At 43.1% G+C, this 26,340-nt stretch overlaps 1 protein-coding gene across 8 annotated transcripts in view; it reads right to left on the bottom strand.

The window, feature by feature from the left end:
• The window catches only part of RAF1 (Raf-1 proto-oncogene, serine/threonine kinase), a 64,967-nt gene that overhangs the window by 14,460 nt on the left and 24,167 nt on the right, over positions 1-26,340 (bottom strand). The window contains exons 1-7 of one of the 8 annotated variants that reach the window (XM_069027893.1): positions 23,582-23,605; positions 13,467-13,522; positions 4,837-5,052; positions 4,007-4,119; positions 2,887-2,989; positions 1,165-1,322; positions 149-247 (exon numbers count right to left, since the gene is read on the bottom strand). In XM_069027893.1, coding sequence (XP_068883994.1) covers positions 149-247; positions 1,165-1,322; positions 2,887-2,989; positions 4,007-4,119; positions 4,837-5,043 — 680 coding nt within the window. In that variant the 5' untranslated portion in view covers positions 5,044-5,052; positions 13,467-13,522; positions 23,582-23,605. The other 7 variants (XM_069027894.1, XM_069027886.1, XM_069027888.1 and 4 more) reach the window with 7 other exon arrangements.

The raw sequence follows: 26,340 nt of genomic DNA, 5'->3' as shown, positions 1-26,340 counted from the left end.
AAGTGGTGTTGCTGCCTTGCACATTCATCCCAACCTTCTATCAGATCGCTCTGCTTTGGAGGAGCTGGGGGTCTTTTGTTGCTTTGGATTGATTGTTTTGAAACAAGTGTATTTCCCAAAAGAGAAATGACAGGAAATACAAGCTTACCTAACAGGTATCCGGGAGACAGACTCCCGCATCCGTCTCATTGTCAAGGGAGGTAGTGCAGGGACACCACTGTCACTGATATTTGAATTTGGGAACAATCTGAAATATCAACAAAAACAATTACAGTTTCAACTGCTACACTACCTCCTGTACAATGCTCTTGAAAGCTGAAAATTTACAGGGCTGTTTCTTTGCAGCATGATTAACTTCATGAACACATTCCTATCTTTACATCATGTTTGTCCTCTGAGTACAACTAAAACCTCTGCCTTCAGACTCCCAAAGAAAAGTTCCACGTGTTCTTTCTAAACTTGAGAGACTTTTTATATCAGACTTCAGATTTTCCTGAAAGGGTACTTGACACAATTAAGTTCTATTAAAGCCAGGTAACACCAAGTGGCACAAGTCATCCTGCACTCTCTTAGTAGGAGAAAAAGTGTAACTACATGACCAAGTTTAGTTATAAAAAAATTCAACCACTAAGACACAAAAACAATTAAAGGCTTTAACACTTTTGCATAAAAGGACTTCTTCTAATGTGACAATTTTCAACTTTTTGTAGCTGGTATTAGGAAAGCATTATCCTTCATCTGCTTTCTCACCATTCACCATTTTCAACAGCGTCAGAAGTTGTGAACACCAACGCTTCCAACAGCTAAAATCCAGCTGAATCATGGCCTGGTTTATTCCTACCAAAAGTGTTGTGTGAGAGGAATTGCTGTCCCCCTGTTCAAACAGAGGGCATTAGAGCAACTCCCTGGTCATTCCAGGTATTTGTTTGCTTGTCCCAGAATACTAAAATTCAGAGCAAGACCAAAATGCAGTCAACATGAACGGCCTTCTCCCCCTGGAAACAGACACTCATTGCTGGGTGTTTCATGAAATCAATACACAACTCTGCACACTGACCACGGGGACTGCACTTCCCAACAATCCAGAAGGATCTCTGTGGTAAGAGATACAAAACCAACTGCCACGCACAATTGCTGCTGCCATTAGAAAGGAACAGTCCTTACAAGAGCTGCCTGATGTTGCTCCAGTCCACACACATGGTTGGCACCTTGGTGCTGCAGTGCTCGTGGAATTTGTAGCCACACGTCTGACACCGAAAGCCATTGAGCAGGAACTTCTGGCAGATGTCACAGAAGGCTAGCTTCAGAAATGTCTTCCGAGCCTGGAAAACACAGCAAGTGATTAACCCAAGCTCATTAGCTCTTCATTAACCGAGATCTGGATCTTCAAACAGAAGAAATAAACAACCATGCTAAAATGCTATCAGAGCCCCCAGATTGCTACTGAGTTTAAAACCACACTCGAATATTCTGGCATGGATTTCCAGTTTGGTTGGAAACCTGGAAAGTTTAGAAACACTGAGGGCTTTATTTACAAAAAAAACCAATCAAGGGAAAAAAAAAAGGACAAGTGTTCTGTCAAATGCAAAAGCAATGATTTTGCTCAGCAGGGTGACAGAGCTGTGTGAGCCAGGAGCTGGGGTTTTTTGTTTGTTTCCAGTAACACTAAAAAGGTAAAAGAGGATCAGATCAGAAGGCCCACCTCATTTTTTTTTATTAGCCAAAACTCTTGGTGTTTATGACTAACCAATATCCCTCGCATGAGAAATAAATTCCTTAGTAATTAAAACAGTCTAAGGAATTTCTACTTTTTTAAAATGGCAGCCTACTTTGCTGTTTTAAAAGCTTCTGAAGTATGAAGAAAGATTCAAATGAACCAAGGGGTTTCTTCTTCCAGAACACACTGGGGAGGAGGAAGGCTCCAAATTTCAGCTTCTTCCAGATCTGAAGAAAAATACTCATTTTCTGGTGATCAACTGCAGATGGCATTTTCTGTAGGTTTTTTTTTAATGTAATGTAGAAGTAAAGTGACTTTCAGGTTTTGTAAATCAATCCTAACCTTTCATATGGATGTCAGTGACAATCCTTTAGGTTTGCCACTTGGCACAATGTATTTCTAGAACAAAACAATACAAAGGCTGAAATATAGAAACAGAGTTCCTTCTCAGGGAGGAGAACGTATTGCAAGGTACAACTGTTAGAGTTGGGCATTATCTCTTTGTAAACAAAAAAGAATTTTAAAAATTTTTTTAATTAAAAACCCACAAAGCACAAAACCACCTTCTACTTATTTGTTCTGTATGGAATAATTAATCCATTTGTGAGAAGGAACTACAAACTAAAGCCTTTCATTCCCCCAAAGAACACTCTGTCAAATCACAAGGCAGCATTAGCTCACAAAACAATGTCATGACCTGCAGAATTAACAGCACCCCTGAATATGCAGTACAAATACCATCAGTCCAGTAAAGCTGCTGAACTTATCCAGCCTTTTTGACTGATGAGACAGAGACTGAAAATGCAAATTTTCTCCCTTTACTGGACTTTAAAGATGTTGCTATCTTAACAACAGTTACAGACATAGGTATTTATATAAAATAAAAATGGCAATCATCAGACCTGTGAAGAATACGCATGTTGTGAGCTTTGACAGTCTCTGACACCTGGGGATCACCAGTGTAATAAATACAATTCTGGCATTTCACTGCAAACTGATACTTAGCCAATCCAATTGGTGGGGAGCGGGGGTGAAGGAATCAACCACAACTTCTGAAAATCCCTGTGTCCAGAAAGCCAAAAGTTATCTAATGCCCAAAGCATTCTTTGGCCAAATACGTGGTTCAATGGATGCAACTGACATCAGAGTACAGAGCAGGAAAAGCTTACAAAATTGTGTGTGGTGAGTGGGACGTGATCGAGGAAGTCCACTCGCAGCTCCTCTCCAATCAGGGAGGCAGCATCTGTGTTCCAATCCAAACGCACTTTTTTTCTGAAAGAGAAAATGGGGACAACAAAATCACTTTGGAGATAAGCCTGGCTTCATCAACAATTATGTTTTGTGAGTTTCCTTGAGTAAGCTGAAAACAAATACCCAGAAAAGCATGGCTAACTTCTTACAGTGAGCTAGACAGATCTCAGTGTCTTTCACTCAAAAAATCAGAAGCAACCTGGAACACATTGCAAGCCACCTGTTTTTCTGCTCCTCTTTTAACATGTTATTTACACCTAACAATATTTGACATAGAGCACCTAAAAGGTTTAATGGAGTCACAGAAATACCCTTATAAATGTAACAGAAATTATGAGTGACTCAGTGACACAAAAGCCATTATCAGGTGCTTGGGAACTGACATTACTGGTGACCCCAGAATGGCCTCAGTTGCACAGAGATGTAACCCCACAAATGCTTGAGGCTACAGGGAGCTTTAAACCCAAGCCTTAGGAGGTGTGAAGTTAAGTGCATTAACTCCATGAGATACCTTCACTCCCTCAGCTTCTAAAACAATCATTTGGTATTTAATAGCAGCATCCCCGGTCCTACAAAAAAATAAGGAATATCTGAAGTGAGACTGAAATCCAAACATTGGGAAGTTGTAGAGGAATGCAGCGCCTTAAAACTGAGCACACAGAACTGTGCAGGGAAGTGGGCTAAGAATCACTAACGCTGAATTTACCAACTACAAATGCAGCACAGAAATGCACCTCAAATATGAAGGAAGGCATCAGTTCATCTAGAGCACAGCACAACCCTCACCAAGGGGCTGCAAGCACTTCAGTGAACCCCTCCATTTTAAGTATTTTCAATATTTAGCTTTAAAACAAAAATAAAATTGTTAATACCCAGGAAGCTGACAGAGTTACCCTAGAAGAGGGCAAAGAAAGCAACATGGAAGTGTTCACAACCAAACTGCTTTTAAAAGAAATTAGCCAGAGGGGAAGAAAGCATGATTGCTGCTATTCCAAACCCAAGATCTTTACATTCTCTGGGTGGAAGTTTCACTCTTACCCTTTTGGTTCAGCAAGAAGTCGAAAAACTGCGCAGCACTCTGGCTGCAGACCTCTTACTTTCAGTGCCTTCATGAGACAGTCATGCAAGGTCATCCCATTTCGCACATTCACCTGTGGCCAAAGGAAAAAAAAAGCAACAAAACATTTAGGCACTGACTGCACAATTTCTTTAAGCTTTTCCGGGAATGGAAGACCATTTTCTCATTTTCCTTAGAAATTCCAGGAAAGCTGCACAAAGTGCACTTTTGTGCATCCTGCAAAGGAAGTTCTGAAGCCCTTTTATAACTTCTCCATTTCTTACAATTACTAAATTTCTATGAAACAGGATTTTATACAAGTAGCCCATAGAAGGAATAGAAATGCAGGCAAATAAAGTTACCTCAAGTACAGAAAAAGGCTTAATTTAGATTTCAGGGAACTTTGGGTAAGACCATTATTAGGTACACTGAGCTCCAAGAAACTGAACAGAAGTGTTCCCTCAAGAAGTTTCACTTCAGCTTTAACCCCCACACTTCACTGTGGGCATCCAAGTGAGGAAAATGGTGACAGAACTGTCATGCAGGCATCATTGTTTAGGTCAGCCAACAACTGTCTTTTAATATGAAACATGCTCATGTACATCAGAAAATTCACAGCACTGAGGCAGAGAATCCACAGCTTCTCAGAATACAGATACAGTGCATGTTTAAAATACATCCTCTGAAACCAACCAACTGCTGACCATCACTTGATGACAGTAAGACCCTTCTGAAGCTGGGCATTTCTCATGCCAGATCCATGTCCCAGTGTCAGCAGTGGGATTCTGAGACAAAGGCAGCACAGACTCACCACGGTGCGCTGCTTGTTGGGCAGGAAAACACGGATGGTATTGCTGGTTTTGGAAGTATCCAAGATTTTGCCATCGTCGGACGCCCGGCGCTGGTAACCAAACTGCTGGACAATGGTTGGTGAAATACAGTTGGGGCCATCAAAGACAGAATCCTTGAGTCCAAACCCATTGCTGATGGTCTTCCAAGCTCCCTGGATGTGCTCCATTGATGCGGCCTACAGAGAGAGAGTCAGGAAGATGGTCATGTCTGTCACCCTAAGTGGTGCTTTCTCCTCCTGACACAACAAACCTCAGCCTTTTCTGAAAGCATCTGAAGCTGCACTGCCTCGTGACGTGATCAACCTACACATGCAGGGTACAGCTCAGCCACAGCTGCACAATCAGCCTGACTCTTGAAGGCATTTGACTTTCTACACACAAACAGAGCACGAGGAATTGATGTGTAACTCCTCTGAGGGGCCTTCAGGAAGGCAGCCAGATCACAGAATCAGAGAATATCCTGAGCTGGAAGGGACCCACAAGGACCATCAGTCCAGCTCCTGGCCCTGCCCAGACCCCCCAGCAATCCCACCCTGGGCATCCCTGGCAGTGCTGTCCCAACGCTCCTGCAGCTCTGGCAGCCTCGGGGCCGGGACCATTCCCTGGGGAGCCTGGGCAGTGCCCAGCACCCTCTGGGGGAAGAGCCTTTCCCTGATCTCCAATCCAAACCTCCCCTGACACAGCTCCAGCTGCTCCCTGGGTCCTGTCCTGGCTCAGAGAGAAAGGATCTGTAGCTGCAGGCTAGAACAACAGTCCTATAAACCAGATATGCCACACAAGCATTAGCCCAGACTGTTAAAGAAAAGAGGCTTAACAGGAATTATAATATAAAGAATTAATTAAGGAAACTGGTTTTGTCACTGATTTTGGGGCTTTGGTTATTTGGGTTTTTTTTAATACTATCACAATTTACATAGTATGAAACAGCAAAAAAATTTCTCAACCCTCACACACACTATGCTCTGTTACATTTCAGCATCAGTAAAGCCTGGGAGAACTGGGATTGTTCAGCCTGGAGAAGAGAAGGCTCCAGGCTGACCTAACTGCAGCCCTCCAGCACCTGAAAAGAGCCAACAAGAAAAATGGAGAGGGATTATTTACAATTAAAAGGACAAGGGGGAATGGCTTCAAACTGACAGGGATTAGGTTTAGATGGGATACTGGCAAGAAACTCTTGGTTCTGAGGGTGGGCAGGCCCTGGCACAGGGTACCAAGAGAAGCTGTGGCTGTCCCTGGATCCCTGGAAGCATCCAAGGTCAGGCTGGATGGGGCTTGGAGAACTCTGGAGTAGTGCAAGATGTCCCTGCCCATGGCAGGGGTGGCACTGGATGGGCTTTCAGCCCAAATACTTTTATGATTTTACAAACATCTTCCAGTGCAAGGACACAAACAACCCCCTCCCCTGCACACTTCCAAACCAGCACACGTTTTTGCACATGCAGGGACAAAGGTATCATTGTATGTTTTCCCCAGCTACCCCAACTGCAATGCAGCTTGAACTCCAAATTACATTCAAACATCGTATTCAAAACTAAGCAAAACCAAAGTCTGTACCGAAATCAAACAACCTAATTCAGAGCAGCCAACACTACATTACTGAACACCTGTCAGCAGCTGCTCAAGTCTCATTTCATGTGTGGTCCTGCACCTCCTTTGTTGCAAATTATTTGAACCCTCCAATACATTTCCTTATGTTTATGCCAGAGAAAAGCCAACGGTGTTTGTTTCACTGAAAAAGTTAAAACAATGGAATTCTTGGATAAAAAAGATCTCTACTAATGTTAAGTGTCTATTCTGAGGTGCCCAGAAGGATAAGCTGAATTTCAGAGTGTTTTACTTCACAGCACAGCTCTGAAAAGCCATAGCTGCATTTGCAAGTAAATTTGCTCCAGACCTAAACCCAGCTCTGACCAGCAGCCAGAAAGGAAATGCAACAAAGTTCCAAAGAAAGGTTTGGTTTAGGTGAAGTCATCACCACTGCATGCAAACCCCAGAGCAGCAGAACTCTCAGCCTCAAAGAGAACTTTCAGCCAGTTCCTAAATATCTCCTTCACTGACAAGGTACACAGTGACAACATGTCCTCACCTTCTCCCCTGCCAATCCCTGTCATTCCTGAATCCATCAGCTTTGCAGGTCCAGTTGTCCAAAGGTTCCAAATATTTAAATGCCAGTAAGATTTAAAACTCAATGCCCAATCAAAATCTAACAGGACTGCCATACTTGGATTTTTTTTATTTTTAAATCTATGGCATATAAATTTTTAAAAGAGTTTTATATTTGATGTAAAAAGGGAATAATGAATAGGAAGACACTGAGATACTGCGAAAAATGGAAGGGAGATAAAATTGAGGAATACAACCAAGTTCACCACACATAAGCACCTACAACATCTCACAATTCCTAGGCATCAGGAAGGTGAAAAACAAGTTATGTTCAGTTGCAACACCCATATAATGCACATGGCAGCTGAAGGAGTAATTACTTAGATGGCAGCAATAAAAACTGAGATAAAATGTTAGATAAGAGGGGAAAGATGAAACCCAGAGAGCTTCTCTTAACTTACCCCCTATGGTAAACTCCTTTGTTTCACCCTTCCAGGTAACAGATGAGACAAAACAAGAAAAGGAGCTCAACTTGATTTCTCTGCTGAGAAGCAGAGATAAGGAATAGCAGGGCAGCCATCAAAACCCCTTTGTTGTCCTTGCTGATAGAAGTTGACAACAGCCCAACGTTACAGCCTTTATATTTAATATTTTGATATGCTGCCAACATTTCCTGAAAACCTCCAGAGAAAGCAGGAAATGACAAAGAATTCAAACTTGCATTTCGACAAAAGATAAGCTTCATACCAAAAAAGTTACTTCCCTGCTCTCAGGGTATTCTCTCTCCCAAACACTGCACACTGAAGCACAGACTGCCAGGGAAGATCACAGCAATGTATTTTAAGGTTGTTGCACACACAGAAAAACATAGACAGCAACTGCTATCAGCCTTCTGTATATCCAAATGTCAGTTCTATCTTTAATTAGGCATTTGCATCCTTCTCTCCCAGGATCTTTGCCTCAATAAGTGCTGGACAGTCTCAAGACTGTGCACATCTGGCACAATCCTCCCCTCCAGCAACACCCTGCTCTCTCTTGCCACTGTCCTTTATCAGCGGGGTTTTGCCATCTTTTTTGGCTGAGGATTGAGTTCCTGGCAAGTCTGGGTTTCCTCACAGATGTCGAGAGTTCTTTGCCTAGAAAATGGATGTGCCACACACACCATCCTTAGCTCTCCTTCCTTCCTAAACTGAGGGCTCTAGGTTTTACTTGTGCACTCAAGGAGGAGCCAGCACTGAAGGGAACAGATGAGAACAGAGGTCAGACCTGGCCTGGAGCTGACAAAAACCTGCCAAGTGGCCTGAGGGTGGAGGGGCACGGGAGAAGAAGGGGAAGTTTACCAGATATTCACAGTCTCCGGGGGAGAGACAGGGAATCCCTGATGGAAAGTTGCTAAACCTGCTCTGGCATCCACTGTACAAGGGCTTGCAGCTGGAAAGGTGGAGCTTGTTGAAGAAACCCTAATTGTCCTGCTGCTGACACTTGCAGCTATTCCCAGACAACCCTCTGTGGCTGACAAGAGGCTCCAGGGCCTCACAAACACCTCTTCACTCGGACCAGCAACAGTCTGGTTGAAAACACTCAAATTCTGGTAGTGCATGGGCAGCCATGCTCACTTCTCAAGCCTTATTCCAAATTATTATCATGGAAGAATAGACAGTCAGAAAAGCTGCTGCCTAGGAAGTGATTTTCAAATAACTTACACCTTTCCCCTGCCCTCCAGTGCGTAGAAAGCTGGCTTAAAATTTATATTAATACATACAAAACTATCCCCTTGGAACTCCAGTAGCTCACTGCATGCATAGGTATGAGGGAAGAGAATTAATACGGTACCTAACTGACCAGCTCTGAGCTGACAGAACATGACATTTAATGACACAACCTAATATTGCACAGGCACACACAATTTCTAGCTCATTCAGGGAACACTGAACGGGCACAACAGCAGAACAAAGCAGGCAGACCATCTCTGGACACAGGTTTGAGTCCACCTCAGCAGGTAATTCACATGCAGAGCACAGCCCACCCTGCAGTGTCCTGCAACCTGCGCCCTGGCATTGATTTGTTTATTCCCTTTGGGTATTTTGCTCCAAGCAGTAATTGATTAGAGGCATTTTTACTCACTATGCTCATTTACTCCAGCTCCCCCAAGATCCACACCAATCCACTCCAGTGAAAAGATATTTGAAACTATGTTCTAAGGAGAAATTTAATTTAAAATAAAGGAGGAAAGATTTTACGATGATGCCTTCATAATTATATTCTTCTTAGGTTTGTCTATTCTGGAAAAACTAGCTTTTCTCTCTTAAAATTAATTTCAAGCATGTTTCTGAAACAATCATTATCAGATACTGGATTTATGTTTATGCCATGCTCAAATAATCCACCGCCAGCTGGATATTTTCATGCATCTTTGTAAAAATCGTCTTCAAATCTTTTCTTCCTGCAGCTCATCCCTTCCATGAAAATGCCTTCAAACAGCCTTCCTACAACTGAAACTGCAACAGCAGCATTCAAAGAATATTTTAAGGTATGGAAGTAGATCAGTCCTCTTGTAGATCCACAACTGCTGGGAAACTGATACAGATTGGTTTCACATTAAATGTTCAGCCTAAGCAGAAAAATAACATCATTTACGCCTGCAAGTCCCCAGCAATACTGCACACTGTGACCAAGACTGCACTTTTCATCAGTGCTTTTTGCATACATTGCAGATCCTGCCAATGAATCACTGGAACATGTATCAAACCAAAAGCACGGATCGGCTCTGGAATGTGCACATCTGACAGGAACAAATGCCTGGAGATCAGTCACTCCTACACAATCAATACATTCATGTCATTCATTCCAATTCAAAAGGTACTGTAAGTTACTCTGACTTTTTCCATGACCAGGACAAATTGCTGGTCTGGACTGTTAAAAATTTCAGTCTCCCTCCCTCAGAAATGACAAAACTGGTACCGAATTAGGCTGCAAGTTCACATGTCACAAAGCTAAACTCTCGCTACAGAGTTCAGGTACTTTGTGCTTTCTTTTTTGTGAAACAAACACCAAAAGCCTTTAGAAATATGTTGAAACAGTCCCCCCTGCCAACACACACGTGCTGCCATTTTTATCCACACAAATAATTAGTGGTCACAGTCATGTTTCATGGAGTACCTCTACGAAGGCAAAACAGCACAGAACAAAGTCCAGAATCTATTTCAAAATACAAACTTTTGTCAGTAAATACAAGCTTGAAAAGCTACTTAGAAGAAAAGTTTTCATCTCTGACACAAAAGGATCAATGATCCATTTAACTGTAGCCTTTTCTCCCCCCATACAGTAATTATCAATTGATTTAATATTGCTTGGGTGACCAATTATCTGGGGGAAAACCGGAAATTCAAACCAGACAAATCTCTGTTATGATCCATACCAGCATTTTTTAAAAGTAGCTTCTCAGAGCAGTAGAGGATAAATAGGGACCCATTCCTATATTAATAAATAAAGTTGTGATCCATGGAAATATAAATGCAGGGCATGAATTAGGATCAGTGTAACAACCCAGGTAGATCCCTCTAACATCTACAAGGTTGGTGCTTTTCCTTCATGTGTCCTTCATTTTAAGAGATCAATGCCAAAAAGCAAACTCCTGCCTAACACAACTGACAAAAATTAAAAATTAACAGAAGGAAAGTCAGTGTTCAGGAAAAAAAAAAACCAAACCGAACAAAAAAACAACCAGTACTGAAACACATACAATTTCTGCCTCTGATGTTCGGATCTTGGAAGTTATATTTTCTTCTCTTTTTTCTTTATTTATCAAAACTATTCTGTTCTTAGTCACTACTTCAGCCTTCAGGAAAAAAAATAACACTGGTTTTCCAACAGTTTTCCTTCCTACAGTAAGGAGGACATAAGTAATGCAACTGTCAACCTGCTTTTAGACTTATTAATTGGTAAGATGAATGCCTTTTTAGCTAAAAGCTACTTTCAGAGTGAAACACTGGCTAGTAAGCACAAACCCAGTCAGACTACCTGGCTGCAGCAGGCTGTACTTTGGGCTCTGCTTAACAGGAATTTGTCACCAAAACAATCTGCACCTTTGGCCACTCTGTGCCTGCTCTCGGTTGGCTGTAACAGCTCCAGGATACTTTTCCCAGCCAATTCTCAGGAAGATCTGTTTGGTTTGTCCTTTCCAAACAGATCATTCCCACGTCAGGCACCCATTTCTTTCCACATGATATTTCTATGAAATTTAAATATGGAGCTCTAAGCTTCCCTATGAAACCACAATTCCTACATTAGAGAAACAGGAGCACTGAACACCCAGAATCCAAAGCTTTCCCTTTGGCAAAGCAAAAAACCAATCCCAAGTAAAAAGAAAAATGCAGCAGGTGTTTCTAAGCAGTCAGAATGTTTTTAAATTGGATTTAAGAACTGCTGCTGAGTTTATATAGATTCACAAAGAAGTTTAAGAAATTACTATTGAAACAGTAGGAAAGGAAAAAGCAAGCAAGGAAAGTGCACATATGTTTTATACAAGTTTTGCTAACAAAGCACCAGAACTCTGCCATGGAATAAAACTTCCACTTTTTTTAGTACAATATTTCATAATTTTTTCCTCTAATGTGCTCTTAACATTATGAATACTACTAAGGCTTAAGTGATATTTAAGACGTTCTCCTTTTTTAATTCAGCAAATTCAAACTCATTACTAGAAACAAAAAGAACTGAACACCGCTTTCTTATAGCTGATTGTATCAGAATCACATCATATGACAGTCCTGTCATTCAGACTTCTTGCTTCTGTGCCATAATGTTAAATTGTTCCCCGGAGAATTCTCCAAAGAGAGATTTACAGAGAGACCTCTTTAAAGTGGGCCTTGCACTGCAGACAGAAGTGGGACTACAGTGTTTTGTCTTTACATGGTCAAAACACTCTGGACAAGCCTTTTTTTTTTCACCCCAAGTCTCTCAATCAAGTGCACATACCTTCCCAGCCATGTGCCTATCTGCATTCTGCACTTGCTCACTCCCCAGTTGTTTCCAGTCTGAAAGCCCCAAACTGTGTTTGCAGTTGCCTGGAACTCATCCACTTTACAGCAAGGATGAAAAAAGTTACTCAAATGTCAGCAATCCACCAAATGCCCTTCCCACACAAGTTCTCAAGGATTAAACAAAAAAGTGACTGAGAACCTCAGCACAAAGAATTCCTGGCTCTGTCCTCCCTCAGCCGCGTGTAGGAAATGCAGCAGCATTGAGGACACCAGCACTGAGAACAGCCCAGATCTACAGCAAGCTCAGCTGTGAGAGAAGGAACAGCCTGAGGATTATTAAAGAAGCTGCTGGGAGCTGTGCTCATGGCACACTGTACAGAGAGCCTGCATGGTGCTGTTAAACAGCACTGCAAAGCACCAGGCAATGCTGAATTATCTGGGCATCCCAATAGGATGATCTGCCCCAGCCTGTCCAAGAGCCAGGTGCTCCCTGCTTTCACTCAGGGCAGCTCTCAGCCAATAAATCGATTTAATTAAATGTGGGCTCTGTGCCAGGCCTGCAGTGCCACGTGGAGGTCAATAATGTGATTCCAAGAGCTGGGACATGGAAATACCCAGACGGGCAGAGGGCAGGGCACAGGGACAAGCACCTAGCCACGCTTGGAAAGGGCCTTGAGAGAGCTTCTGGAGGAGATAAAACAAAGGATTCTCCCTTGTATTTTATAACAAAATGCACCTGGGCATAGTTGGATATATCTTTCCACAACATAATGCCTGGACAGCTCTAACAACTTTATTTTCTGGGTTTGTATGCACCTGTATTTGCAAAGAAACCTGAATAAAGTGGCAAATAAAAACAGAATGTACTTAAATATTAGAGATCACATATTACAAACATTACTTAAGACTATGTCAAACATTTACTGTCCTGAGAGCCTCCAAAAAGAAATTATGCTCCATTTTAACATTATCTTATTAAATACACCCATGAAATTACAGTTCTGGTTTGGGTGGGTTTCTATTTATTTAACAAAGCGCCATACCAGCCATTATGTTTCAGAGATAGAGCTTTCAGATAATGTCACAGACACAATTTACATTAGGTCTGGATTATTCCCAACAGATCTGCAGTTGTGTGGAAAGGCAAATGCCATTTGGAGAAGACAGGCAAACATCAAGAGCTGAAGTTCTAAACTGAGGAAGGTGAGGAAGGGCTTTTCCCCTGAAAAGCAAATACCCAAGGAGACTGACTGAAGTAAGAGCTTAAGTTAAATACACACTTCTGATAATGCAAACCCTGGAACAACTGTATGTTCCATATCAATTTTGTGGTATTTTTCAAAAAACAAAAAGTGAATTTTAGCAGCAGTGCAGGAATACAAGCACAGAGCTTGGCTGAGCCAAGTCTCCCTTCCCCCAGGAAAGGTCCAGGCACCTCAGAAGAAAGAATGGGCCAGGATAAGGAGGAAGGGCAAGATAAAAGAAAGTTAGAAAGTTATTTATACCTTTAGCTTTCCTTTCAGCAAATGAAGTCCTATGACAAAAGGATGAAGCACATCATCTGTGGAAGACAACAAAACCAGAAGTTATTTACATTTTAACAGACAAACATATACATGCACTACACATACCAAATAAATAACAACAAAGTTACTTTGCGAGTTACACAGTGATAAATTATCATCCTTCTACTTTCAGAGTTTTCAGGGTCTTCCAGCCTTTCATTATTTTACGCAGCATTTCAGTGTAATGAGACAGAGTGCAAGGCCAGACTGCAGGACAACCAAATGCTACCCAGCCCAACAGCATCTCATTCTTATTCCAGAACATCATGAAAGTCTTTTATTGCTAAAAACTCACTGAAGTAGAAATTAAATAGATGAATGCTCCCTACTCACACGTCAGTTCCTCACTTAGCCAAACACCTTGCTGACTCACAAATGTTGACAAATCTTGCATACAAAACAGTAACAAGCAGCCAAGCCTCTGAAGGCTCTCTGTATCTTGCATAAAAGCACCAACTGTAAGAGGAAGAATTCCTAGGGAAGCTGAAGAAATCTTGATGGGATCCCCCCCCATCAAGCTTTTTCTTCTCCAGACCAGAAGTCCCAGCTTCCTCATGTCTTTATAAGAAATGCAAGAAAAAATCAAGAAGAGATCTTATACTGCCAGCTCACTTTTGGTTAGAAGTATCTTCTCTTCTGGACAGAGCAGGTAGGGAAAAAATTAAAATAAATAAACAAAAAGAAGCTGCAATGATTTTACCAAGACAACAAACTCCCAAAGATCAACATGAAAACAGGTTAATGCTTTGGGACCTCCACCTTGAGCCATTTTTAAAGTAAAGTCTACTTACAATATGAGCTGTGAGCTTACCCTGCTTACCACCTAGCACACCTGTCTCCAACAAACATTAAGGAATGTGGCATATGTGTAAATATGCCTTCAATCATGGAAAATGATAAGCAGGGAGACTGGGGAGAAGGAAGGAATTCTGTTTTTCTCACACCAGAGGAAAAGGTGAGATCTTTAGTTATAACCAAATACAAAAGAAGACAATGAGTCAGTAAGATGGGTGATGTTACATGAAAAAGAGGAGGGAAAACTGATGGGGAAGGGTAGAGACTTTACAGAATGAAAAACTAAAGCATTTTTACTGTAAAATCAGCAGGAAGAAAAAGAAATCTCATGCATAAATCAAGAATGAGACAGCACAGCATAAAATACATGTGATGGGCTGAAGAAGAAGCAGGTGCAGTATTTCCATCTGCCACCAAAGCAATAGTTGTAAGGCAGGAAAAATTACTTATTTTTCTTGACAGATAAGAGACACATGACAAAAAAAAATAGGTAAGAACATTTGCTAATAGAACTGGCAACAACAAGGTTTTAAGAAGTAAAAGCTGCCAAAAACCCCAGCTGTTACTGCAGATGTGAGATTCAATTAAACCTGACTAGAATTGTTCACCTAAGACAATGGCAAAGCCAAGGGAGAAGAAAATCACTGTGGAGGAAGTTTGCCTGCTTGCAGGATTTCCACCTGAGATGCACTGAGGAGTAGGAGAAGGAGCAAGGCCAGCAGGGGCCTTAAGGGGAATGCTGAACTCATACAAGTTAATCGCATATCACACTTTGGTGTCAAACCATTGCTTTGGAAAAATTCTGCCCCAAATAAACTTCTAAATGCACAAACAGCCAGGACAAAAGCTTGAGGTTTGGGGTGTTCAGTGTTGTCAGTCACTTCTGAACCATAGATATTGATGGTTTCAGAAAATACACCTTGTATTTGAGAGGAAGTAACCACAAATGTCAGACATTTCAGCACTGTGATCCAGGCAGTCACACATCTCTGTGTGATACTTGTGCCACTGAATCCCAGTGTTTCACTCTCAGGGCATTCCTGCTGTTTGCTCCAGTTTCCACTACAAGTATTTGGGTAGATACAGCATTTTGTCACTGGCAGTGCTGATAACTTATTCCCAGAAAAAATATTAATTTCCTATAATGTGAAGGAATCACCAAATTAAAAATTAACCAACATCAACACGGCCTTTTAGAAATTAGGACAAAACCTGCTACTCCACTTATTCCTGGGCTACACTGTTAATCCCCATCTTTAAATTTCACATTGCCTATTTGAAGTCCACATGAGAAACCAAGAAAGACAAAACAATCAATATACAAAGGTACTCAACATTAAAAAAAAACCCTCTGCCAGACAAAATATGCAAACAAAAGTGAAAGAATCTCTTGTAGTCACAGCTACAGTATTATTTGTGCTGACAGAACAAAAAATATTTTTCAATGTAAGACAGTTTTAGTGTCAATCTGCCCAATTTTATTGAAAATTTTCTTCAGAGCATACAGCACTTCTGTAACAGAAAATTATTCCAGGTACTGTCCTGTAATTCAACATCACAAGGGCAGATCTTACTGGAATAGGTAAAAATAGCACCAGTGAACATGCCAAAGGACAGTCTTTCCACTACAGGGGCAGTGCTTACATTGCAACATCAGCTGGCTCTCTTTTTATAACCTCTTGATTGCCAGTGAGCGAGTTACACAGTCAACTTAAAAGGCTGGCGAAATCTAAGAGTAAGCTCTGAGCCTCTGAGCTGAAATCAATCCACTGTATCAGTGACACCAACCCTCTGCTGCAGCACACTGTTATTGCCTGGGTAAGCCTTCTACCTGCTCCACAGCCTTCAGCACAGAGGCATGACATCATTCAGAATACAGCGGATTTCTTGTCAAATGTCAGCATAAAATTAGAGGCTTGCACACTTTGTTGCTCCTTTTGGCTGCAGCACATTGGCAACTCCTTAGTTTACTCCATTCTCTGCCAGCCACACGACCCATGCCCTAAAGAACTCCCTTCATCCCATTGCTGCAGACCAGCCAGCCTGGAACAACCCCTCCCCAGCACTGAACTCTAAATGGTTTTTCCCCACATAAAGATAACAACCATCACAACCTGAACAGTTAAACTGTGAGCCCAGTGATCAGACAAAGCCAGAAATGTTGTTTTACCAGAAGAGACTCTGCTCCACAGCCAGCAGCTTGACTTCCAGGTGACCAAAACTGCTTAGCTTTCTAATTAGGCACCAGGGAAACCTGCACCCTCCCAGCTTCAACACCACAAACAGGTTCCTGCCTGCTCACCCTACAGATTGGGATTGATTGGACACAGCTTTCCAAAGTTATTGGAGGCAGATGGGGAGGGAAAAGAAAGCTTGGGAAAAGCAGGCAGTCACTGAGCTTGCACAGGTACTTTCACACTTTTCTGCTTCAATCTAAGAAAAACTGACTGATCATCAACAAATTTACCCCAGCTTAAACCTGAAAGTCCTGGAATATCAGACATGTTTGTTATTTGCACACAGTGGCCCCAGTGCCGTGTGTTTATTTTAAGAACTAAACATCAGGCTCATGCAAATTCAAGAGTAGAGTTTAGACACTTTTGCCATACTTCTAATACATGAATTTTACAACACAGGTTTCACCAAAAAAAACCACCAAAACTCAAAAAAACCCAAACACATCAAATTACAAGAGAAAATGCACAAATAAATAGCTGAAAAAATATTGTAATGGGGTTCTCTGATAGATTAGATCTGAAGGAATTCAATTACTATAGAAATCATCAAAATAAGGAAAATATTAACCCAACAGTAGTCTTGGAATTAACAATTGCTAGGTAAATTCTGAACTTCAGGAATTGAAAAAAAAGGACAGTGAAGGTGGAGTCACATCCTATGCCGTATATATGAGCACCTTTCAGAGAAACTTTTGAACAAAGTTTCTACAGCCAAGTTTACACAACTCCAAGTTACCATGTATCAAAATACACCTTTTCAAGTGAAAGCTGGAGAGGTCATTATAGGCACTCTTACCTCCACATTAAGTGGAATTAAACTGCACTTTACTTTCCCTTTTACGACAAACTTTCAATAGTGTACCTTCTACGATAATGACTTGGAAACAACATAAATAGCATTTTTTTGGGTAGCAATAAATTAGGAATTTTAAAAAAAAATTAAAATACGATTAACCAGTATTTTTTCTTCCCCGCAACACTTCCACCATTGAAGCTTCCAGTCTAATGGTCCCCTCTATATCTGTTCTTTGCAGGATTCTCCCTCCGTGTTCCCGAATTTCTGCAACAATTCCATGCAAACAAAAGGGAGAACATGGCATCTTCACCTGCCTCACCATGCTCCTTCAGTTTCACCAAAAAACTCTTATGTAAAATCTCCCACATTTCTTATACGCAAAGAAAATTTGAATAAAGAAAAAAGAATGATAATTTAGTCATTTCTGCCACAGGCAGCAAGTGAGTAGAGAGACAGCAGTGCCTTTTGTGGTGTGCTAATAGACTGAAATACCACCATAAAATACTGAAAGTATGACTAGACTTTGAGCAAACACTCTTAAATGCCTGAGAACAAGAAAGTGGAATATCCAAAAGTTAGAACATATTACTGATACAGATGACAGGGACATATACTGGAAGCAAACTAAAAGACACTAAAAAAAAAGGAAAACTGGTCATATGTTAAAGTATTTCAATATATACCTTAAATGTTTTCCCCTACAACAGCATCAGACACATCGTTCTTCTAGTTGTGCATCATCCTGCATCCTCCTCTTGTCAATCTCTCAGCTCAGTGTTCCTAAAATCCTCACTTTCAGAACCCCAGTTTGTTCTACAGTGAAAAAATTTATATAACAGAAGACTATAATGGGGGTTCAGAGCCATTTTTAAAAGCCTGAACCTCTGAGCCAGCTTTAATTAATCTGGTTAACCCCATGCCACACCCAGCTGCGAGTTAGTGAAGCAACCTCCCTCTGCTTGTGAACTAAAAATACACCAATGGCTCAACTGCTCCTACCGATACTACGTCTTTGCATCGGAATGCCCCATTAATTAACGCCCTTTTGTCAGCTGCTTGTCAGAACTGAAGCATTTGAGGGGCGAACCAATGGCAGGTACGCAATGGGAGTTAAATCTGCGATGAAGCACTGGCACAGCACCGAGGGAAAACAGCAGCAGCCCGTAATCAACGCAGCATCTGCAGAGCCACAACACTGCGAGGGAGAGAGCGCACGGAGCACCGAAACTGCGAGCAACATAAAAGGGGGCTCAGATCACAGGAGCTGGAGATACAGGTCCCACTGCAGATCTCCAGATAGTGCCCAGAAAACACGGCACACTCACTTTCACGCTCACCACATGCACAGATTAGTCGCAAAGCAATTTTCCAGCTCTTCTGCCTGAAGTTAAACAGCTCTGATTTAAGCTGTGCTCTCGCTTTGCTCCGTTGCTGCATCCAGGATGCGTTTGGAGCACCACAGGAGAAACGGCAGAGCCGCCACACCTGCAACTGCAAATAAACGCAGCGACCTGCACTTGCCACCCGGCTGTTCTACACAAATCGAGTCTTGCTGTTAAAACCTTACTCCCAGAAGCAAGCAAAACCCACTGGAAAATACACAATTCGATCATCTGGACTACATCATTTAAAAGCCTGAATGAATAAAGAATACTTATGTAAACATACTGTTTATTAATTATCAGTTCTAACTCCTAGCTCTGAACTCTACCAAGAAAACGCTTTTCTCATTTACAAATGACTCAAGACCAGCACTTTGTTTATCCTCATCTGCTATGTGCACTGCAGCATTTCAGTACACAAGATGACCATATTCTATTAAACTGTAAAAGGTCAGTACACACTGCTGCAATAAAATCAACTTTGTGTAAAACAGATGACATTTATAGTACAAACACAATATTCAAGTCACTAAAGGAATAAACGTGCGCCAGCTGCTTTTCAAAGCAAAAGCGTTGTTTACAAAAAAACAGCGCACGCAGCAAGAGCCAGCAGAGCTCGGAGAATTATTCACAGAACTTGGGCCAAAGTAGACTTTGTTTTCAGAAAAAGTAAGAACATCACTAAACATGGGTTACCCATACAGAATAAGTTGTATCTACTTCATGCTGTCTCAAAAGCCATGAGCTAATTCACAGTCACTGCTAACATACCATGTTAATTTAAAAGTTAGACTTTTTAGCCAAGTCCCTACTGCTACATCAACTCCTCTTTCAATTAATTTGTAGAGCTGACCAAATGTTTCCACAACCTTATTCAATACACAGTGGATATTATTTCATACCAGAAAATACCAAAGAGTTTTGCATAAGCAATTACACAAAATCAATCAAACCTGGTACAATGTAGATGCAAACATCTGTTTACAAATTAAACTTAAGTGAAACTTACTGAAATCATGCTTCAAATCACTATTCTTGAAATTTGGGAAATCACAAGTTTTCATCTTGTTTTGATGACTTTTGTTGCTTCCCCAAATAAAGATAATTTTGACTGATGCAATTTGATGGCTTTATTATAAATAGAACTCTAAATACTGTTTTTCGTTACACACTCATTTTAGATTTCAGTGTTTCTAATTTAGAAGATGATCCAGGGACTTATTTCTTACAACACAATCATCCTTTTCAATAGTTCGTTTCTACCTGAACTGCCATGAAAGTTTTGGAAATGCAGCTGCACAAACCCCATTATCTTCATTCCCTGGGCAACTGGTGTTAGGTGATTGTGGCAGCCAACTGTCCTGCCCCTCCTCCAGAACTCTGGGGTATCTCTCATTTCAACTAAAGTTAAGCAGAGGCACAAAGAATAGGACATTCCCACAGAATATTGAAATAGGAAGGCAAAGTATGAAGGAATTCCTTGCTCTCCATCAGCCAGGGCATCACAGCAGGAGCACATCACCACATAAGGAGCCCAAATCCACGGAAATCCCTCCCTCCTGCCCAGCTGGCAGCCCAGGGAGGCAGGACAAGAACGTGACAACATGGGAAGGGGAGGAGGAAAACAAGCGGGGAGTGTTTAAAGCAAGAGCAGAGGGATGCTGGAGGTGTGACAGAGGTGTGGCAAAGGGAATGACTCTGGCAGCACAGAAAAGGACAGTGTGTGCAGCAGAGACCCAAATACCACCCTGCACTGAATTCGACTGTGCAAGTTCATTTGCTCTACTAACTTAATTAGCAATATAAAAACAATTTAAACATCCTGTATCCAGAACACAGAAGTGAGTGCATCAACTCAACTCCTGCACTGAATCTTGACTGAAGGCTCCTTTATATAAAACAATTCAACCTAACAGCTTTTGGTTCTCATCTCCTACAGGAGCTTGGAAACCAATAGCTCTGAATTAAATGTTTTCCAGCAAGGAAAACTCGGTTTTCTTCTCAACTCCTGGTTTTCCAACAGTGCAAAGAACCACATAAATAATCTGGGGGGAGGAGGGGAGTACATGTCCCAGAAGAAATTACTGCTGATTTAGCGTACCAAGAAGTGCTGACCAATGATTTCCGTGGGTCATGTTTGTGGTTTAGAAAATGAGTTATTTTAATAAGACGTAGTAAGTTCAGGCCCTTGAGACAGCAGTGACTTCATATGTAATTTGAACAGAATGCACGGTTGGTTAAGAATAAAAAATGGAAAAGGAATTCAACTGAAAAAAAGTTTAGATCTTCTTTGGAAAAAAGAACCTAGGCATTTTCTCTTCCACTTCCAGCTTTTCTTTCAAAGCAGGTTAATCAGCAGTGTTGCACAATAAGTTGTTCAGTCCTGAAGATAATAAGAATAGCAACAAACCATATGAAAAACATATTCCAGGTCTCTGAAAGCATCAATGCTCCAACCCAATGATGCTACTTCACTTCTGATTTAATAATCTAAGATTAAATTGCTTAGTACATTAATCAGTCACCATATTCATTTCATGAGCACACACAGAGATCCCTACCTCTCTCATGATTAATTGCAGCCTTAGGGTTTGCCTGCAGAAAATTCTCATTAAGACAAACCAAACTAAAGCCACTTCCATTCTGAGTGGGTGTCCCCAGAAGAGATTTAAGGGAATTGCCTGGAATTAACTCTCACATTCATCAACTCAATCTCTCCTTCTGCACCAACACTGCAGACATGTCATGAAGAATAAGCATGCCCATTCCAATGATATCCTAGTTTAGCACAATGCAGTGGTCCTTTAGGCAGTATCTGGAGCTGGGTTTTTCAGAAGCATTAAAATAAAAGACATTTTCAGATATTTTAACTTGGCTTCAGTTTTGGAAAGATTCTGATTTATACACCACTACAGATCCTCCTGTTTTGCACACCCACAACCTCCAGCTGCAGCTGGAACACACACTGTGCTGCAGCAATCCCACTGCAACTGGTTCTGCAGTCTCACTGGCCAGCTAAGGTTCCTGCATTTATGGATGTCACTTCAAGGCTAGGAAGAAAAACAATTCTACACAAGTCATTTGGCCTGTCACAGGCAAGATGAAGAAGGGACAGCAGTGGGACAGGCAGGTTATTGGTGTGTGCAGTCAGGCTGGAGATAAAGAGAGGCAGGACAGAGCACAGGGCTGGAGCCCGGGCTCTGCAGGAACACCACTGCTACCTGGCAAGGCTGAACAGCTTACAAGAAATCAGGACACAAAACAATCTTACTCCTGCTAGCAAATGTCTTTTTCTAACTGAATTTCGGTTGCAAAAAATAAGCAAGCAAGCAATTCAAACCCAAGAATGCCCGAGCACAAAGAATTCAGTTGTGCTGATACACCTAAAGGCTTTTTCTACTCCCAGTTCAGCAGACTATGGATCACAGTAACAGGAGGGTCAGGGAGCCCCGCTGGAAGCGCAGGAGTGACAACGCTACAGCATCACAGCGGGGACCCGAGGAGACCGGGCCAGCACAGCCACGGCTGCGGGCAGGGCACAGTTCCAGCTGTGAGGGATGCTCATCCCACTGCTCATCCTCCCCTGCACAGGGCACGGCTCCAGGGCTGCGGGATGCCCGCTCTCAGTCTCCCTGCACAGGGCACGGCTCCAGGGCTGCGGGATGCCCGCTCTCAGTCTCCCTGCACAGGGCACGGCTCCAGGGCTGCGGGATGCTCTCCCCGGGCGGTGCGGGCCCACCCGCGCGGCTCCGCGCTGGCACTGACAGGCGGCGGCCACAACCCAGTCCCGCTCCCCCCGACCCTCGGGCACCCTCGCCCCGCCCCGGCCCTCCCGGCACCGTCCCCTCGGCGGGAGCCCCGGCCCGGCCCGGGCGATCCGGCAGCGAAGCTCCGCGGGCCCGAAGCCGCCCGGTTCTCCTCCTCCTTCCCCAGTGTCTGCCGGAGCCGAGCGGCCATCCGCCCTTACGGCCAAGGCGGCGGCCGGGTCAGCGCGCCCGGGGCCGAGCCCGGAGCGGCGCCAGCGCGGAACGGAGCGCTGCAAAGAGCGGAAATACGGGGAGCGGTTCTCCCGCTCGCCCCCGGCACTCCCCGGCCACCCGTACCTGTGTGCCGGGCCCCTGGCGGGTCCCCCGCGCCCCGGTCCCGCCCGGCGCCGCTCGTTCCGCGCCTCAGAGAAAATGGCGGCCCCGCGCCCAGGCAGACATTTATCCCCGCCCATCGCCCGCTCGGCGCTCGACGCCGTCCCTGCGCCCGTCTGCCCGGCCGCTCCCGCCTCCCCGTCGGGCGGGGGGAGTGCCGAGCTGCCGATCGGCCGCTCCGCCCCGCCGCCATTTGGGAGCGGCGGAGACGCCGCGGGCTCGGCGGAGGGAAGGAGGAGATCCCGATGGGATTGTGATGGGATCCCGCCGCCGCTGCGCCTCCAGCCCTGCCCGCGACCCGGCCTGGGAGTGCGGGATGAGCGTAGCCGCTGCGCCGGGGGCTGGAGCGGGCGCTGATGGGGCGGCAGAGCCGGCTCCCCTCAGGCAACCGCAGCGCTGCCGCCTCACAGCAACCCCCCGCCCTCCGCTCCCAGAGCCGGCCGCCTCCCTGCACCCGCACCGGCCCTGCCTCGGCTGAGTCCCTCAGTAGTTTGACAATTAATTAGCTAGTTAATTAAGCGGGGCGCACCGGCAGCGCGTCAGCCCCGAGGTGTGGGCACCGGCGCCGGCACCGGCTGGGTCCGACACCCGCATCGGCCGCGCTGCCGGAGCAGAGCCCCTGAGCCCTGCCCTGTGCCAAGCAAACCCTGCCCTACCTCTGCCAGCCCAGCCCTGCCTTACCTGGGCAAAGCAAGCCCTGTCCTACCTGCGCAAAGCAAACCCTGGCTCTGAAGGGAGCAGGCAGCAATTCCCAAGGGGCGGTACGTGCTGAGGGGTGGGGTGTGAGCTGCTGGGGAAGGTATCTGGGGAGAAATAAAAAAATAAATAAAAAAAAAATAGCGTGCAAGCTCTTTTCCTGGAGGAGACGGCGACCAGCTGTCAGGCAGCAATCTCTGTGTTACTCAGCACAGCGTCCATGGAAAAGTAGGGATACCAAAGGGCTCTGCTCGCTGTTAGCTCACTTATTTTAGCTTTGAAAACATACAGAATGGCGCATGAAAATAGTAAACAAATTATCACCCCAAAATACAGCTTCTCGGGATAGCCATTGCAGAGGAAAACATTTCTCCTAGGACTGTTTTTACAGAGCATTACACGTTTGCATTTACAGTCATGTAAGTTACATTAAGTAAGTTAATTAAATTAGCGTTACTCTAAAAAAGAGCCTCCAGCAAAATTCTCAGCCTTATTTTGGATTTCTCTGCGGAAGAAAGTTCTGATAGAAACCAAAACCCGAGTTCAGCTGAAGTCACGTTAACCTCAGAGAGGCATAGCAAGGACAAGGAAAAAGCAGCACTGTTGGGTTTGCCTCTCCTAAACACCAAATAAGAAAATAACCCCAAAACAGAGAGTCCTTAGGCACTGGTGACCTCCAGGAAGAGGTGGGCTTGCCAAGTCATAGGGGATTGAAATGGGGATGGCAACCAGGAGCTCTGGAAGGCTGAAACAGAAGTTTCCATGTCTCTAGAATACCATGATTCCCACATACTCTGGAAGTTACCACTGATTCCAGTCTAATAATGCCTTCAGTTTAGAGGACATTGCTAAAAGAAATATTTAAGCTTTTGTGGCACTCTTTTACAAGACAAACCACACGGAGATGCCAGCTATTAAAAGACCTTATTCTCTATTTTCCTCTTCCCCATTGCCATGGGCTCAGACCTACCAAAAAGCCAAATCCAGACCAAGGTGGTATCTACCGAGGGCAAAATTTAAAATCTGAATCATTCTTTTCGAATTCTTATAGGGTAACTTTTCAATGTCACATTTAAACTGAACAAGTCCCGTGATGCACAGATCCAGTCTATTTATGCAACTTTAACAGGAGTCATATCCATATATCTGACTGCAAAACTCGGCCCAGGAGAAAAAAATACAGAACTACACTCAAAGCAGTGTGTACAATAAATATTCACATGGTTTTAGACTAAGCATGTCCATGTAATATGGTCAAGTAGCACAGATTCTAGCAAAATATGCAAAAGTTAAATTATTAATATACTGTAATATAAAATATAAGTACAATGAGGAGCTTGAAAAGAAAGAGGGAAAGAAGAGAGGAAAAACCACCTCAAGAAGAGGAGGTTTCAACAAAGACCTTTCATAAAGTTTTAAACTTCTTTTAAAAGACTAGAACAGGGATGTAGTCATGGAGCAAATAAACACGGGTTTGGAGGAAAGCAAGCCAAATTTCGAGTTAAACAATGCAGCACATGCAAAGAAAGACAATAATTGCAAGAAAGAAACAGAAAAGCAAACAAGGAAACTGAAACATTACAGCACTGAAGTAGAAGGGAAATGGAAACTGAACAGACTGTCCAAAATAAACTGAAAATTACCAGCATTCTTCCCGAGATTGATCTGGTTTATGTTTGGGATTAGATGTCTAAAGTGTGAATGTCCAGGTATTAGACTTTCATTTGTCCAGGCATATAATCAGATCTTACATTTTCACCCTCTGGGGTGTCTTCTACCTGTACAAAAAGCAGCCTGAGGCGTGATTAGGAGGAAAATGAGAACCACTGGCCTTTAGCCCCAGTGGCAGCACCATGCTTTGGAGGTGTGAGGCCAGTCTGCCTGGTGGTTGTAGCCCTGGGGATTAATTCCCTTTCCTCCAGTGGGTTTGTCACACAGGCAAAGCCATCCCAGCCTCATGGACCTCAGCTTCCTCCCAGTCCAAAATGGGAGGGATGATCCCCATCTTTGAGAAGAGTTTTCACATTGCCTGCTGGAAAGGAGCATGGAAAAGTGAAACCTTTCCTTATTTGTGGTGTTTCCATTTGCAATATTCCTGTGTTCCCAGTCTACTTGGCTGTCATTACTTGGGGATTCTCCAAAAAATATCAAATGTTTGAAGTGGCACCTTATAACCTTAATTGTACCCTTTATACCTATAAGCCGCAGAAGAATGAGCAGCAAAAATTAGGAGTGGAGTGCTGGCTGGACAAAAGAAGAAATGCATATACTCACTTTATTATGGAATTTTGGGTATCAAATCTTACTTCCTTCCTCCTCAAACCAAGGACTGCTATAGACAAACTTTGCCATTTTATCCAGGGTGCTTCCCTCTGAGCCACAGTCAAAGCACTGTCCTTCTGCAAGGTTTGATTATGCTGCGAATTATTCTCTTACTCCTGCATAAGATTTTTTTTTAACTAAGAGAACATTGCTTAGGAAAAAATTTAAGTCAAGTTAGATACAAAAGAAGTCCAGCATACAGAGACCATGAAGAAAGTGGCCTTGAACAAATCAAGCATTAGCACCTAAAAGAGAAGCCAAATAAGGCATCCCTTATTTGTATGATGATGCATAAACTATTTATATTTTATCATCCAGCTGAAAGACTTTATTATTTTCCCATGTCACTAAAGTGTTCAAGGGAGTGGAATATAATTTTTAGTTTGGGTTTTTCATGCATTGAGAATTTAAATTGCATGAATTACCTTACAACAACAGGACATCTTG

This window comes from Aphelocoma coerulescens, chromosome 12, assembly GCF_041296385.1.
Source record: "Aphelocoma coerulescens isolate FSJ_1873_10779 chromosome 12, UR_Acoe_1.0, whole genome shotgun sequence".
NCBI lineage: Eukaryota > Metazoa > Chordata > Aves > Passeriformes > Corvidae > Aphelocoma > Aphelocoma coerulescens.
The sequence above is the reverse complement of the archived record's forward strand: the minus strand, read 5'-3'. Positions and strand labels throughout refer to the sequence as shown.